Here is a 14320-nt window from a genome sequence, read left to right as displayed (position 1 = left end):
CCGACAGTCGCATCCATCGCGTCACTAGTAGCCGAAAGAAGCCGAACGTCGGTGCGGCTCTATACTGCGCCTGCGCACCCATGTTCGGCTTCTTTCGGAAAATCGTGACGCGATGGATGCGACCGTCGGAAGCCTCTCGGAAGACTGTCAATCAAAATAGGAACGCCCAGTCCCGCAGCCCATACCCGGAAGCGACGGAGAAGATGCATCGCGTAAACGGGTAAGTACTGCTCATATTTTAAAACAACTAGCCGATTCCCCTAGACAAAACGAGCATGAAGCTAAGGGGAAAAAGTATATTGTACGGGTGAACCTCCGCTTTAAGCTAAGAAATGTTAACTGCTTTCAGACCGCCCACTGCACATTTACTGCAGCAGGGAAGCCCGGTTCCCCGAAAAAATGTACCTGTACGTTGTCTCTTCTTCCAGGTCTAGGGCTGTTTGGACACAGCGGGAGCCAATCACATGCAATGTCCATGAGGACCCGCCGATCATTAACAGGATCAAACAAGGCAGACCGCCGTTCTGTCAGAGAGGAGGATGGAGATGTGTTTCTGTTAAACCATCCCCCACACAGTTAGAAAGCACCCCCTAGGGATACACTTAACCCTTTGATCGCCCTTGATGTTAACCCCTTCCCTGCCACTGTCATAAGTACAGTAATGCCACGTACACACGATCGGTTCATCCGATGAAAACGGTCTGATGGATTTTTTCATCAGATATCCGATGAAGCTGACTTTCATCAGTCTTGCCTACACACCATCAATTAAAAATCAGTTTGTGTCAGAACGCGGTGACGTAAAACACTACGACGTGCTGAGAAAAATGAAGTTCAATGCTTCTGAGCATGTGTCGACTTGATTCTGAGCATGCGTGGATTTTTAACCGATTTTTAATACGATCGTTTTTTTCTATCGGTTATTTAACCGTCAGATAATTTTAAAACAGGTTCTAAGTTTTTTCACTGATGGGAAAAAAAACGATGGGGCCCACACACGATCGGTTCGTCCGATGAAAACGGTCCGATGAACTTGAACTTGAGGAAAAGTCTCTGCCACAGACCCTCCTTGGTGAATGTCAGGGAGACACCTCTGCCACAGGCCCTCTCTGATTTGTAGTTACGGAGGCAATCCTCCTTAGGTGAATTACGCCTGGATCTCCTTCAACTTGTCGCCCAGGTACCGACTGACAGGTGATCAATCCTTCAGTGACCGGCTACCTTGATCTCTGGTGGTTTGTCCTGGCCCTTTTGGATCGCCAGCCTCTCAATGGCGCTCCTCAGACTGACTCCCCACCGAACAGCAAATACAGCTTGGGATCCTCAAAGGTGGGAGCCCAGTCGATCACTGGGTCCCCGTCGCTGTTCAGATGCTCGTAGCATGCACGCCCCGGCCAGGTAGGCCATAACGCCAGGGCGCCGTGATGTGGTCACCCTAAAGGTGGGTGCCACACTCCAAGAAGAAAATGACTCAGAACCAATGGCATCTGCCTCATAAATACTCCTCCCCAGCATGCACAGCGAGGCCAAACCCTCCTTATTGGCTGCTGGGAAAGAGCACCCAGACCTTGACTCCACTGCTGCCACCTGCAGCACCGGGGTTGGAAGAACACCCCAGTACAACAGAATAAGCCTACAGCACAGCCAAGCTGAGACAGAGACCCTGTTTAGCACATAAGAATTTGGATCAGAGTTTAACTACACTCTGATCTACCTCTAAATTTAACTAGCACCGGTACTGTAAAGTACACAGGCGCTACATTTATATAAATCAGATGTGAAGGTTTGTGTAATCCTGTCCTGGGGTGACACTGGTGCTTTTTCGCTAGGTAGAGAGCAGTGAGTGAACTTTGTCATGTTGGCACAGAAAGTATGTCACTGTCAGGATTACCAAATGAAAATAAAGCAATAAAAAAAAGTCTGAAAAAAAGAAAACCCATCAAACCATAGTTAGTCAGGTTGAAAAAAGACACAAGTCCATCCAGTTCAACCATAAAAAAAATAATAATAATAAAATAATATCATACAATCCCATATACCCAATTCTATACCTACAGTTGATCTAGAGGAAGGCGAAAACCCCCTAGCAGAGTAGGGATGAGCCGAACACCCCCCTGTTCGGTTCGCACCAGAACTTGCGAACACACCAAATGTTCGTGTGAACTTTAGAGCCCCGTTAAAGTCTATGGGACTCGAACATTTGAAATCGAAAGTGCTAATTTTAAAGGCTTATTTGCAAGTTATTGTCCTAAAAAGTGTTTGGGGACCTGGGTCCTGTCCCAGGGGACATGTATCAATGCAAAAAAAAGTTTTAAAAAGGCTGTTTTTTCGGGAGCAGTGAATTTAATAATGCTAAAAGTAAAACAATAAAAGTGAAATATTACTTTAAATTTCGTACCTAGGGGGGGGGGGGGTGTAAAGTTAGCATGTGAAATAGCGCATGTTTCCAGTACTTAGAACACATCATTTTTTTTTAAATTGACGGCGGGGTTCCCCTTAATATCCATACCAGACCTGAAGGGCCTGGTAATTGAATTTGGGGGGACCCCCACGCTATTTTTTTTATGAATGAATTCTCTCTGAATTGCCGCAGCTGACAATTCATTATAGCCGCAAGTCCGGTTTTAAATTACTTTTTTTCCCTTTCAGAAATGACACTTTGTGCAGGGACAGTTCTAAGTACTGGAAACATGCGCTATTTCACATGCTAACTTTACACCCCCCCCCCTAGGTACGAAATTTAAAGAATATTTCACTTTTATTGTTTCACTTTTAGCATTATTAAATTCACTGCTCCCGAAAAAACTGCCTTTTTTAAAACTTTTTTTTGCATTGATACATGTCCCCTGGGGCAGGACCCGGGTCCCCAAACACTTTTTAGGACAATAAATTGCATATTAGCCTTTAAAATTAGCACTTTAGATTTCTTCCATAGACTTTAACAGGGTGTTCCGCGGCTTTTCGAATTTGCTGCGAACACCCCAAATTGTTTGTTGTTCGCCGAACAGGCGAACAGGCAATGTTCGAGTCAAACATGAGTTCAACTCGAACTCGAAGCTCATCCCTACAGCAGAGTATGATCCAATTTTGCTACAGCACTTTAATTTGGAAGTAAATAAACCTCCTAACTTTGGCACCGTCCTTGATTCTCGAGCTGCTTTAGTTGTGTAGTGAATGGTTTTACTTTTGCTCTGGAGTTACAGCAGACAAAGGCACTCATGATACAGGTGCCCCATTATTATTTTTTAGCAAAGTCGGGGCTGTATTTTCCTCCTTTAATGAATTGCACTGTCAGTTTGTGAACAGAGCGCCCTATGTGCAGCTGCCTCCCTTGGTCTGGTTTCTTGGCAAGGCTTTCCAGACGTTTGTTGTATTGATGGGGATCCAGCAATCTGCTCTCTGCTATCTCGTAGGCCCCGTACACACGAGAGGATTTATCTGCAGATACGGTCCAGCGGACCGTTTCCACGGATAAATCCTCTCAAAGATTTCCGCTGATTTCGATGGGATGGAGTGTACACACCATCGCATTGAAATCCGCGCGGAAATCCTCTGCCGATGACGTGTCGCGCCGTCGCCGCGATTATGACGCGGCGACGGGCGCGACGCTGTCATATAAGGAATTCCACGCATGCGTCAAATCATTACGACGCGTGCGGGGAATCCCTTTGGAGGAATGGATCCGGTAAGTCTGTACAGACGAGCGGATCCATCCGTTGGAATGGATTCCAGCAGATGGATTTGTTGTGCAGCACAGCAAATATCCGATCTGCTGGAATCCATCCCAGAGGAGATTTCTCCGCGGAAACAGATCCGCTGGCGTGTACACACCATAGGATCTATCCGCAGAAACCCATTTGCTGAGATTTATCTGCGGATGGATTCTATCGTGTGTACGGGGCCTTAGAAGAAACAGCATCTGATGTCAGAGTCTAGATTATCCAAGAGAGGTCTTTGCAACACAAGTCAGACCTTCCCACAAAGGATGGAAATGTCACATCTTCTGTTCAAATGGGGAATGTCTGGGTACAGGCCAAGGAGAGGATTATCTTCCACCACCCTAAAAATTGCAATTCAACTTAAGGCATGAGAAAATTGTTTGTTTCGAGAAAATCTTCAGACAAAGTTGTTTTATTGTATACAGTATGAACTACTGTGCAAAAGTTTTAAGACACGCGTGAAAAAATGCTGTAAATTAAGAATGCTTTCAGAAATAGAAGTGTTGATAAAAAAATTATCTAATAAAAAGGAAAATAAATGAACAGAAGGTAAATCCAAATCAAATCAATATTTGGTGTGACCATCCTTTGCCTTTAAAACAGCATCAATTATTCTAGGTACACTTGCACACAGTTTTTGAAGGAACCTGTCAGGAAGGTTGTTCCAAACATCTTGGAGAACTAACCACAGATCTTCTGTAGATGTAGGCTGCCTCAAATCCTTCTGTCTCTTCATGTAATCCCAGACAGACTCTATGATTATGATTATGAGATCAGGGCTCTGTGGGGGCCAAACCATCACTTCCAGGACTCCTTGGGCCAGATTCAGAGAGCTTTGCCTATCCTTAGGCGGGCATAGCGTATCTCAGATACACTACACCGCCGTAAGTGTGAGCAGCAAGTTGTGTATTCACATAGAACTTGCGCTGAAACTTACGGCGGCGCAGTTTAACTGGGCCAGCGTAAGCCCGCCTAATTCAAAATAGGCTGGTTGGGGGCGTATACTATGTAAAATAGTAGTGACCCCACGTTTTTGCAGTTTTTAACGAACGGCGCATGCGCCGTCCGTGGATGTATACCAGTGCGCATGCTCCAAATGACGTCGGCAAATCGTCATGCTTCCGACGTGAACGTAAATTGCGTCCAGCCCTATTCGCGAACGAATTACGCAAACTACGTAAAAATTTCAAAACTCAGCGTGGGAACGACGGCCATACTTAACATAGGATACGCCGCACATACCACTCATATAGCAGGGGTAACTTTACGCCGGAAAAAGACAAACGCAAACGATGTAAAAAAAAAGCGCCGGGCGGTCGTTCCTTTCAGAATCTGCGTAAATACTAATTTGCATATTCCTTGCGTAAAAATACGGAAGTGCCACCTAGCGGCCAGCCAGAAAATGCAGCCTAAGATACGACGGTGTAAGACACTTACACCTGTCGGATCTTAGGGATATCTATGCGTAACTGATTCTCTGAATCAGGCGCATAGATACGACGGACCGCACTCAGAGATACGACGGCGTATCAGGAGATACGCCGTCGTATCTCTTTTATGAATCCGGCCCCTTGTTTTTATATACAATGAAGATAGTTCTTAATGATACCAGGGCATATTTTGTCAATGTCCTGCTGCAGAATAAATTTGAAGCCAATGACACTCCTCCCTTATGGTATGGCATGATTGATAAGTATCTGCCTGTATTTCTTAACATTGACACCATTGATTCTGACCAAATCTCCAACTCCCTTTGCAGCCCCAAACTTTCATGGAACCTCCACCATGCTTCACTGTTGGCTGCAGACACTCATTATTGTACCGCTCTCCTGCCCTTCGCTAACACACTGTCTCCTGCTAAAGCCACATATTTCACATTTTAACTCATCTGTCCAGACCACCTGCTGACATTTTTCTGCACCCCAGTTCCTATGTTTTCGTGAATAGTTGAGTTGCTTAGCCTTGATTCCACGTTGGCGGTATGGATTTTTGCCTGCAATTCTTCCATGAAGACCACTTCTGACCAGATTTGTCCAGACAGTAGATAGGTGTACCTGGGTCCCACTGGTTTCCCCCAGTTCTGTGGTGATGGCCCTGCTATACATCTGTACAGCAGATGTTGACGGAAAGAAAGCATGATGTGTCTTTCTTCTGCTGCATTAAGTTTCCTTGGCCACTGTGTCTGCAGTCCTCAACATTTGCTTGTTTCTTTGTCAAAACAGCACATCTTGAAACCCCAGCTTGTTTTGAAGTCTTTGCCTGGGAGAGACCTTGCTGATGCAGTGTAACTACCTTGTGTGTTGTTGCTGTGTTCATTCATGCCATGGTGTATGACCTGTGACATGCTACTGTCTTCCACAACCTCACCTTAGTCACAGAGTTTGGCTGTTTCTCACCCAGTTTTAAGCCTCCTACACAGCACTTTCTGATTAATTTAATGACTGTGCTTCATCCTACATATGAAATTGATGATCGTTAGCACTTGCTTTGTGTTATTGATTAATCATACACCTGACTCTCATGCCTCGTACACACGATCGGTTTTCCCGACGGGAAAACTGTCATGTTTGGTTTTGGTCGGGAAAACTGGCCGTGTGTATGCTCCATAGCAGTTTTCCCGACAGAAAAACTGCAATCAAAAAAATGAGAACTTGTTCTTTTTTTTCCCGCCACAATTCTCAGCATTTTTTTGCTTGGCAGTTTTCCTATGGGAAACACTGCAGTGGAGCATACACGCCGCCGGTTTTCCCAACCAAAGCTGTCATGGCAGTTTTCCTGTCGGTTTTCCCGGCGGACTTTTGACTGCCGGGAAAACCGATCGTACGTACGAGGCATCATCCTACAAAACCCCTACAAGTGTGCAAGTGTAAGAATTGATGCTGGTTTAACCACTTAACCCCCGGACCATATTGCTTGTTTAAAGACCAGAGCACTTTTTGCGATTCGGCACTGCATCGCTTTAACTGACAATTGCGTGGTCGTGCGACGTGGCTCCCAAACAAAATTGGCGTCCTTTTTTTCCCACAAATAGAGCTTTTTTTTGGTGGTATTTGATCACCTCTGCGATTTTTATTTTTTGCGCTATAAACAAAAATAGAGCGACAATTTTTTTACTTTTTACCATAACAAATATCCCCCAAAAAATATATAAAAAAACATTTTTTTTAGGCCGATACGTATTCTTCTACATATTTTTCGTAAAAAAAAATTGCAATAAACGTTTATTGATTGGTTTGCGCAAACGTTATAGCGTTTACAAAATAGGGGGTAGTTTTATGGCATTTTTATTAATATTTTTTTTTACTAGTAATGGCGGCGATCAGCGTTTTTTTTTTTCGGTACTGCGACATTATGGCGGACACTTCGGACACTTTTTTGGGACCAGTGGCATTTTTATAGCGATCAGTGCTATAAAAATGCATTGGATTACTATAAAAATGCCACTGGCAGGGAAGGGGTTAACACTAGGGGGCGGGGAAGGGGTTAAGTATGTTACCTGGGTGTGTTCTAACTGTAGGGGGAGTGGCCTCACTAGGGGAAATGACTGATCGCTGTTCATACATTGTATGAACAGACGGTCAGGCATTTTTCCCCCTGACATGACCGGGAACTGTGTCTTTACACACACAGCTCCCGGCTCCAGCTCTGTAACGAGCAATCGCAGGTGCCCGGCGGCGATCGCGCCCACCAGGCACCGCACGGGAGTCACGGACGAGCGGGGGGGCGCACGCGCGTCTCCGGCAGCGCGCACGCTCCCCTAGTGGCCGCAGAGAGAGCCGACGTTATTGTACGGGCTCTCGCGCAGGGGAGCCAACCTGCCGCTGTAGAACTGCCGGCGGCAGATCGGGAAGTAGTTAAAGCGGGGGTTCACCCTAAAAAAAAATTCTAACATTGCATGGAGCCGACCTATGAGACCGACAGTATGCTGTTGTTTTTTTTTTTTTCTTGCGTACGTACCATTTTAGGGCTATTTTCACCCCCGGCTTTCCCGCGGGAGTGGGCGTTCCTAATCACAGGCTGTGATTGACGTGCTTCCGACCGGCGCATACTGCGTGTCACAAGTTGCTGAAAGAAGCCGAACGTCGGTGCACGGGCGCCGTATAGAGCCGCACCGACGTTGGGCTTCTTTCGGCAAAGCCGGGGGGTGAAAATAGCCCTAAAATGGTATGTACGCAAAAAATAAATAAAAACAACAGCATACTGTCGGTCTCATAGGTCGGCTCCATGCAATGTTAGAATTTTTTTTTAGGGTGAACCCCCGCTTTAAAGCAAAAGGGTAGTCACACCAAATATTAAGCTGATTTCGATTTTCCCTGTTCGCTCACTTTGCAAATTGTATAAAAAACTTTATTTGATTTTAGTTGATAAAAATAAACCATTAGACTATATATTTTTAAAAGCATTCTTACTTTACAGCATTTTTTCACACCTGCCTAAAACTACTATATATATATATATATATATATATATATATATATATATATATATATATATACACACACAGTATAAATGTGTGTACAGTATATGTGGTTGTGCCTGCCAACATATCAACATTTCCAGCTCCCTGACCACTCTTTTCTTTATTTCTTCACTGCAGTTGGGCGGTAAAGTTTGATCACCAGTCTACGGTGACAACTCACTGTTAAAGGGGTTGTAAAGGATTTTTTTTTATAAAAAGCATCCTTTACCTGCAGACATTACTCTTTTCACTTCCTCATTGTTCGTTTTTGCTCAGAAGTTGCTCTATTTCTTCTCTGTTCTGTTCACTTCCTGCTTGTCTGATTGTTACTCACCACCGTGAAGGGAGGCTTTACTGCGGTGGTCAGTAACGTGCTCACCCCCTCCTGGGAACTACATCTGTGTGGCAGGACGCTCTCTACGTGTTAGAGACTTCAAGGAGGTGTGAATTACTGGGCGTGCCGCAATGCATACTGGGAAATGTAGTTCTTACATGAACGAGCGATGCAAACCAGGAAGTGAATGAGAGAACAGAAACTAGAATGCCGGAGGTGATATAGATGAAGGAATTTAATAGGTATTTACTCGTTTTTTTAACAGAATCATTACACTATTCTGTCTGTCTACCTTGCAGACATTAATTTTAGGCAAAAAAAAAATCTCCTTTAAATTGGTTGTACAGTTATTTTTTGAACTTTTACCTACAGGTAAGCCTATAATAAGGCTTACCTGTAGGTAAAAAGAATATCTCCTAAACCTGTACGGTTTAGAAGCTATTCCCCTTGCAATGAGCCGCTGACTTCAACGGCGCATGCGCATCGGGGGTTCTCAGCTGAAAGCCTGGCAGACACTGGACCTTGCCAGAAAGAAGTCTCCAGCACGCATGAGTGGGAGTGACGACATTGCGGCTCCGGCCACTCACAGTGCCGGAGCCGCGATATCCGGAAGACACGCAGAGGCGAAATGTAATCTCCCTCGGCGTGGACCGGGTGAGATACCGACGCCTCGTTCTAAGGTAAGTATTTCATAATGAGCTAGTATGCCTAGTTCATTATGCTTTTGCCATGCAGGTGCAGTGGCGTAGCGTGGGGGGGGGCCAATGGGAGGTCGCCCCGGGCGCAAAATTTAGAGGGGCGCAGCAGCAGGTTACCTGCAGCTCTTCTTCTGTGCTGTGCAGTCTAGGAGACTGTGAGCTCCTCTGCTTCGCTATGAGGAATAAGTTGCGGTGCAGTCCTGGCTTAGGCTCCAGCGGTGAGTGAGTGAGTGAAAAACTTGTATTGCGCTACATTTGCGAACTGAATCGCTTCAAGGCGACACAGCAGTGAGTAAATGAACACCGAAGACCACCCATGATGGTCCCAGGAATTATGACTGTGCGGAGAATGGGGGGAAGGAGGAGGGCAGGCGACTCAAGAGGCATCCTCTCCATTACACACCACTCCCCACACACAAGGTCCACGTACGACATGCTGTCCGTTCACTTAGCCCACCCCACAGCCCGGACTTCCGACCACCGTCGATTCTTCTGAGTCCTGCATGTGCCTGTCAGTGTGCTGCTATGCCTTCCCGGCACTCTGACCCTGCACTGACCACCTAGAACTAGAGAAAACCGGGTGCAGAAGGAAGAGGATGAGGCATCATCCACACAGACAGAAGCCCCTCCTTACAGACAGCTGCACGAACATTGTGAGTACGCCTCTACAGAGGAAAGCTCTGTACAGATGATGGCAGCCGGAGGGGGGCTGGGGCAGAGCTCTGAACTGGAATCTGTGGGAAAGAGAGCTTTGATTTTGAGGGGGGAGATGTACACAGTGCACCCTCTCATCCCTGCAAGCCACACACAGTGCACCCCCTCATCCCTGCAAGCCACACACAGTGCACCCCCTCATCCCTGCAAGCCACACACAGTGCACCTCTGAACCCTGCATTTCGTACAAAGCGCATCCCTCAGCCTTGCACTCCATACACAGCGCACCCCTCAACCCTCTTTGCTAATAATTAGTTCTATTTCTTCTTTTCTGTCTATTGGTGGGTCCGTCATTTCTGCAGTCTGTGGTGTGCAGGCAGTGAGATGATGTGCTGTGACCTCTAGCAACCAATCAATGAGCTGTAATGATGTGCTGCAATGTCTATCAACCAATTAGGCAGCATTAATAATATGCAGTAACCTTCAGCGACCAATCGGTGAACAGTAATGATCTGCTGTAATCTCTAGCAAGCAATCAGTGAGCAATTATTTGTTACAGTAACCTCTAGCAACCAATCAGTTTGATGGAATGATGTGCAGTAACCTCTAGCAAACAATGGGTAGGCAGTAATTATGTGCAGTATCGTCTAGCAACTAATCAGTAAGCAATAATAATGTGTGTAGTGGACAGTGTAGGAATCAGGTGGGTCAGTGTAGTGATCAGTATAGGAATCAGGTAGGTCAGTTCAGTGATCAGTATAGGAATCAGGTAGGTCAGTTTAGTGGTTAGTATATAAATCAGATAGGTCAGTTTAGTGGTTAGTATATAAATCAGATAGGTCAGTTTAGTGGTGAGTGTAGGAATCAGGCAGATCAGCATAGGAATCCGGTAGGTTAATATAGTGGTCAGGTAGGTCGGTGTAGGAATCAGGTTGATCAGTACTACTGTACTAGCAGAAGGGGCTCAGAGAGTGCTAAAAGTCCGCAGGTTAAGGGCGCAAATATCTTGCCCTGCCCTGCCCACGCTACGCCACTGTACAGGTGTACAAAAAAAAAAGTGTCAGGAGGTATACAACCGCTTTAAAGCATCTGTATAGAAAAAATATATTTTGTATATCTCCTCAATACATGCGTTTGTCTCTCACTGCAAGTACTTAGAATACCTTGATCATATTTTTGTGTCAGTCCTTAGAGTCTTCTGCTTGCTTTTAATCAAGATTCATTTTGTTGTTTTGTACTTTAGACAGAAATGCGTCTCCAGGACCAGCAGTTGGCCAGACAGCTCATGAGGCTGCGAAGCGACATCAACAAGCTAAAGATCGAGCAGACGTGTCACCTTCATCGGAGAATGTTGAATGATGCCACCTATGAACTGGAAGAGAGGGATGAGCTATCGGATCTGCTCTGTGACTTCCCCATGATGTCCTCTTTTGGCCTCTCTACTCCTCTGAAACTTATTGGAGTTACCAAAATGAACATCAATTCTCGGAGGTTCTCCCTCTGCTAGAACCTTGGAAAGCTCTCCAGTGGCTCCTCCATTAACACAGACATTAGATTTTGCTGCCTTATATAAACACCAGCCAATCACATATCTTGACACTGTGTCCAGTGACACATGGTATGTAGCAATGCCTGGCAGTGAACCCTAGTCCAAACGGACCAACCTGGACAATCAGTTTGTTCATCATTATTCAAGAGGACCTTTCATGTGCATATCTACTGTTATAAATATCAAGATAGGACACATACATGGATGGAGTTCCGTAGCACGGTGGTGGATATGGAATGTAACCTTAAGGCTTCATTTCCACTGGCGTTTTTACAGCCACTTTTTTTAGCCTTTTTTACAGCTTAAAAACGCCTGTCCATGTTTATTTTGTATTTTGAGCGTTTTTACGCGTTTTTGAGCGTTTTTACGCGTTTTTGAGCGTTTTTTAAAGTCTGGCGTTTTTACAGCTCTATTGCTGGAGCCACAGAACGCCCTGGTCCCGCGTTTTTTTTTACAGCTCTAAAACGCCTATGCCATTTGCAGCTCAAAAACGCCTATGTGGGCATGATGCCATAGAATAACATGGACAGGCGTTTTTACAGCCACTTTTTTTAGCCTTTTTTACAGCTTAAAAACGCCTGTCCATGTTTATTTCGTAAAAAAATAAATAAAAAAAAATTTGTGAGCTGGAGCTCAAAAACGCAGCGGTAGCGTTTTTGAGCGTTTTTTAATGCCTGGCATTTCTACACCTCTATTGCTGGAGCCACAGAACGCCCTGGTCCTGCGTTTTTTTTACAGCTCAAAAACGCCTATGCCATTTGCAGCTCAAAAACGCCTATGTGGGCATGATGCCATAGAATAACATGGACAGGCGTTTTTAAGCTGTAAAAAACGCTCAGAAAAGTGTTTTTACAGCCACTTTTTTTAGCCTTTTTTACAGCTTAAAAACGCCTGTCCATGTTTATTTTGTAAAAAAAAAAATTTGCGAGCTGGAGCTCAAAAACGCAGCGGTAGCGTTTTTGAGCGTTTTTTAATGCCTGGCATTTCTACACCTCTATTGCTGGAGCCACAGAACGCCCTGGTCCCGCGTTTTTTTTTACAGCTCTAAAACGCCTATGCCATTTGCAGCTCAAAAACGCCTATGTGGGCATGATGCCATAGAATAACATGGACAGGCGTTTTTAAGCTGTAAAAAACGCTCAGAAAAGTGGCTGTAAAAACGCCAGTGGAAATGAAGCCTAATGGCTAAAAGGATTGGAGGATAGGAGAGCATATCAGCTATATCTCTAAAAGTAAAAGAGCATCAATTTGAAATGAAGGCAATTTGAATTTAAAATTTAGTTCCATTACACATAAGCTCAGTTGTCAAGGGTCAGTCCAACTGGAAGTGATATGTTTGTTTTGGGTGGATATTGGTGGATTAAATCATCCCGAAACTTTTCTGGCTCTGCCCTCTCTAACATGTATTTTTATGCTTCTGAAGGGCCCGTGTCAATGGACTTTGATGGCCAAATTCGGCTTGCTTTTGCGTCAGTTTGAAACACTTCTGAGATCCTTCAGAATTCATTGCAGGTACATTTTACCAGCAGTTGAGCTCCTTCTTACCTACATTTAACTTGCTACAGGTTTTGATGCAAACAAAAGCCCATTGACACAGACCCCATTTTAGCCCACCTTTACTTCAGAATCCCCATCGGAGTCCCCTTCAAATTGCAATCCCCCTTAGATTCCCTCCTTACATCAATGTTTCCAGTAGAGTTCCCCCTTACATCAGGGTACCCATTAGAGTTCCCTCTTACATTAATGTGGATGTAAACCCGATTCATGAAATTTGAGATGGACACATATATCTGCAGTGTTTTCTTATCTCTCTCCAAAGCACTAAGTCCTGTGGCTTTCTCCTGCTCAGTTCTTCTGTTATCAGCATGATAACTTCTGACAAGCTCTCCATCAACTGAGATAAAATCAGGCTGAAATTTGTGTCAGGGAGGTTGCTATAAATAGATTTGCAGACAGATAAACTATCTCGTCTCTGCCTATGTGGAGTGGGGGTGTGTGCCTTTCTTCCAATCAGCTGTCTTGGCTTTAGACTTCACACTCAGTGCTGAACAGGAAGAGAAAATCTCTAACACGATGTTAACTTTCTAAAGAATATAGCAAGTTGAAGACAGCAGATATGCATGTAAAACTTATGTAGGGAGATTTGTTTAATCTTTGTGTATCATCTGAGGCTGTTCACTTCACTGGGTGTATGTGAGGGTTTACAACCACTTTAAGGTCACATAGAGTTCCTCCATACATTAGGGTACCCATTAGCATCCCCCTTTATGTCAAGGTCTCTATTGAAGCCCCCCTTACATCAGGGTTCCCATCCGAGTGTCCCCTTACATCTGATGTATGTCTTACATCAGGATCCCCATCAAAGCCCCCTACATCAGAGTCCTCCCTTAAGGCCCCGTACACACGACCGAGGAACTCGACGTGCCAAACACATCGAGTTACTCGTCGAGTTCAGTGTGGAAGCCGCCGAGGAACTCGGCGGGCCGACTTTTCCCATTGACTAACGAGAAAATAGAGAACATGTTCTCTTTTCGGCCCGACGAGTTCCTCGTCGGCTTCCTCGCTGAAAAGTGTACACACGACCGAGTTTCTCGCCAGAATCCAGCTCCGACCGAGTTTCTGGCTGAATTCTGCCGAGAAACTCGGTCGTGTGTACGGGGCCTTACAGAGTCTGGGCAGGGATTGAAATAGAGACCATAGGCAACATCTGCTGACCTGAATCCTCAGTCTACTCCACATTGAAGAGGCTCCACTGATTGTAGCTGTGGGCCGGAAAAAAACTTGTAGAGAGCCGGAAGTGGCCTGCGGGCCATGGTTAGGAGACCCCTGATATAGAGTAAAGCCTCGTACACACGATCAGTCCATTCAATGAGAACGGTCTGATGGACCGTTGTCATCAGTTAACCG

At 45.2% G+C, this 14320-nt stretch overlaps 1 protein-coding gene across 2 annotated transcripts in view; it reads left to right on the top strand.

Moving 5' to 3' along the window:
- FAM167A (family with sequence similarity 167 member A) overlaps positions 1-11666 on the top strand; it is a 104517-nt gene extending 92851 nt beyond the window's left edge. For both annotated transcript variants that reach the window (XM_040348336.1, XM_040348335.1), the window contains exon 3: positions 11108-11666. In XM_040348336.1, coding sequence (XP_040204270.1) covers positions 11108-11371 — 264 coding nt within the window. In that variant the 3' untranslated portion in view covers positions 11372-11666. The remainder of the gene's footprint in view (positions 1-11107) is intronic.
- The last annotated feature ends 2654 nt before the right edge of the window (positions 11667-14320 follow it).

This window comes from Rana temporaria, chromosome 4 (genome assembly GCF_905171775.1).
Source record: "Rana temporaria chromosome 4, aRanTem1.1, whole genome shotgun sequence".
Classification (NCBI taxonomy): Eukaryota; Metazoa; Chordata; class Amphibia; order Anura; family Ranidae; genus Rana; species Rana temporaria.
This window is presented reverse-complemented; position numbering and strand designations above follow the sequence as displayed.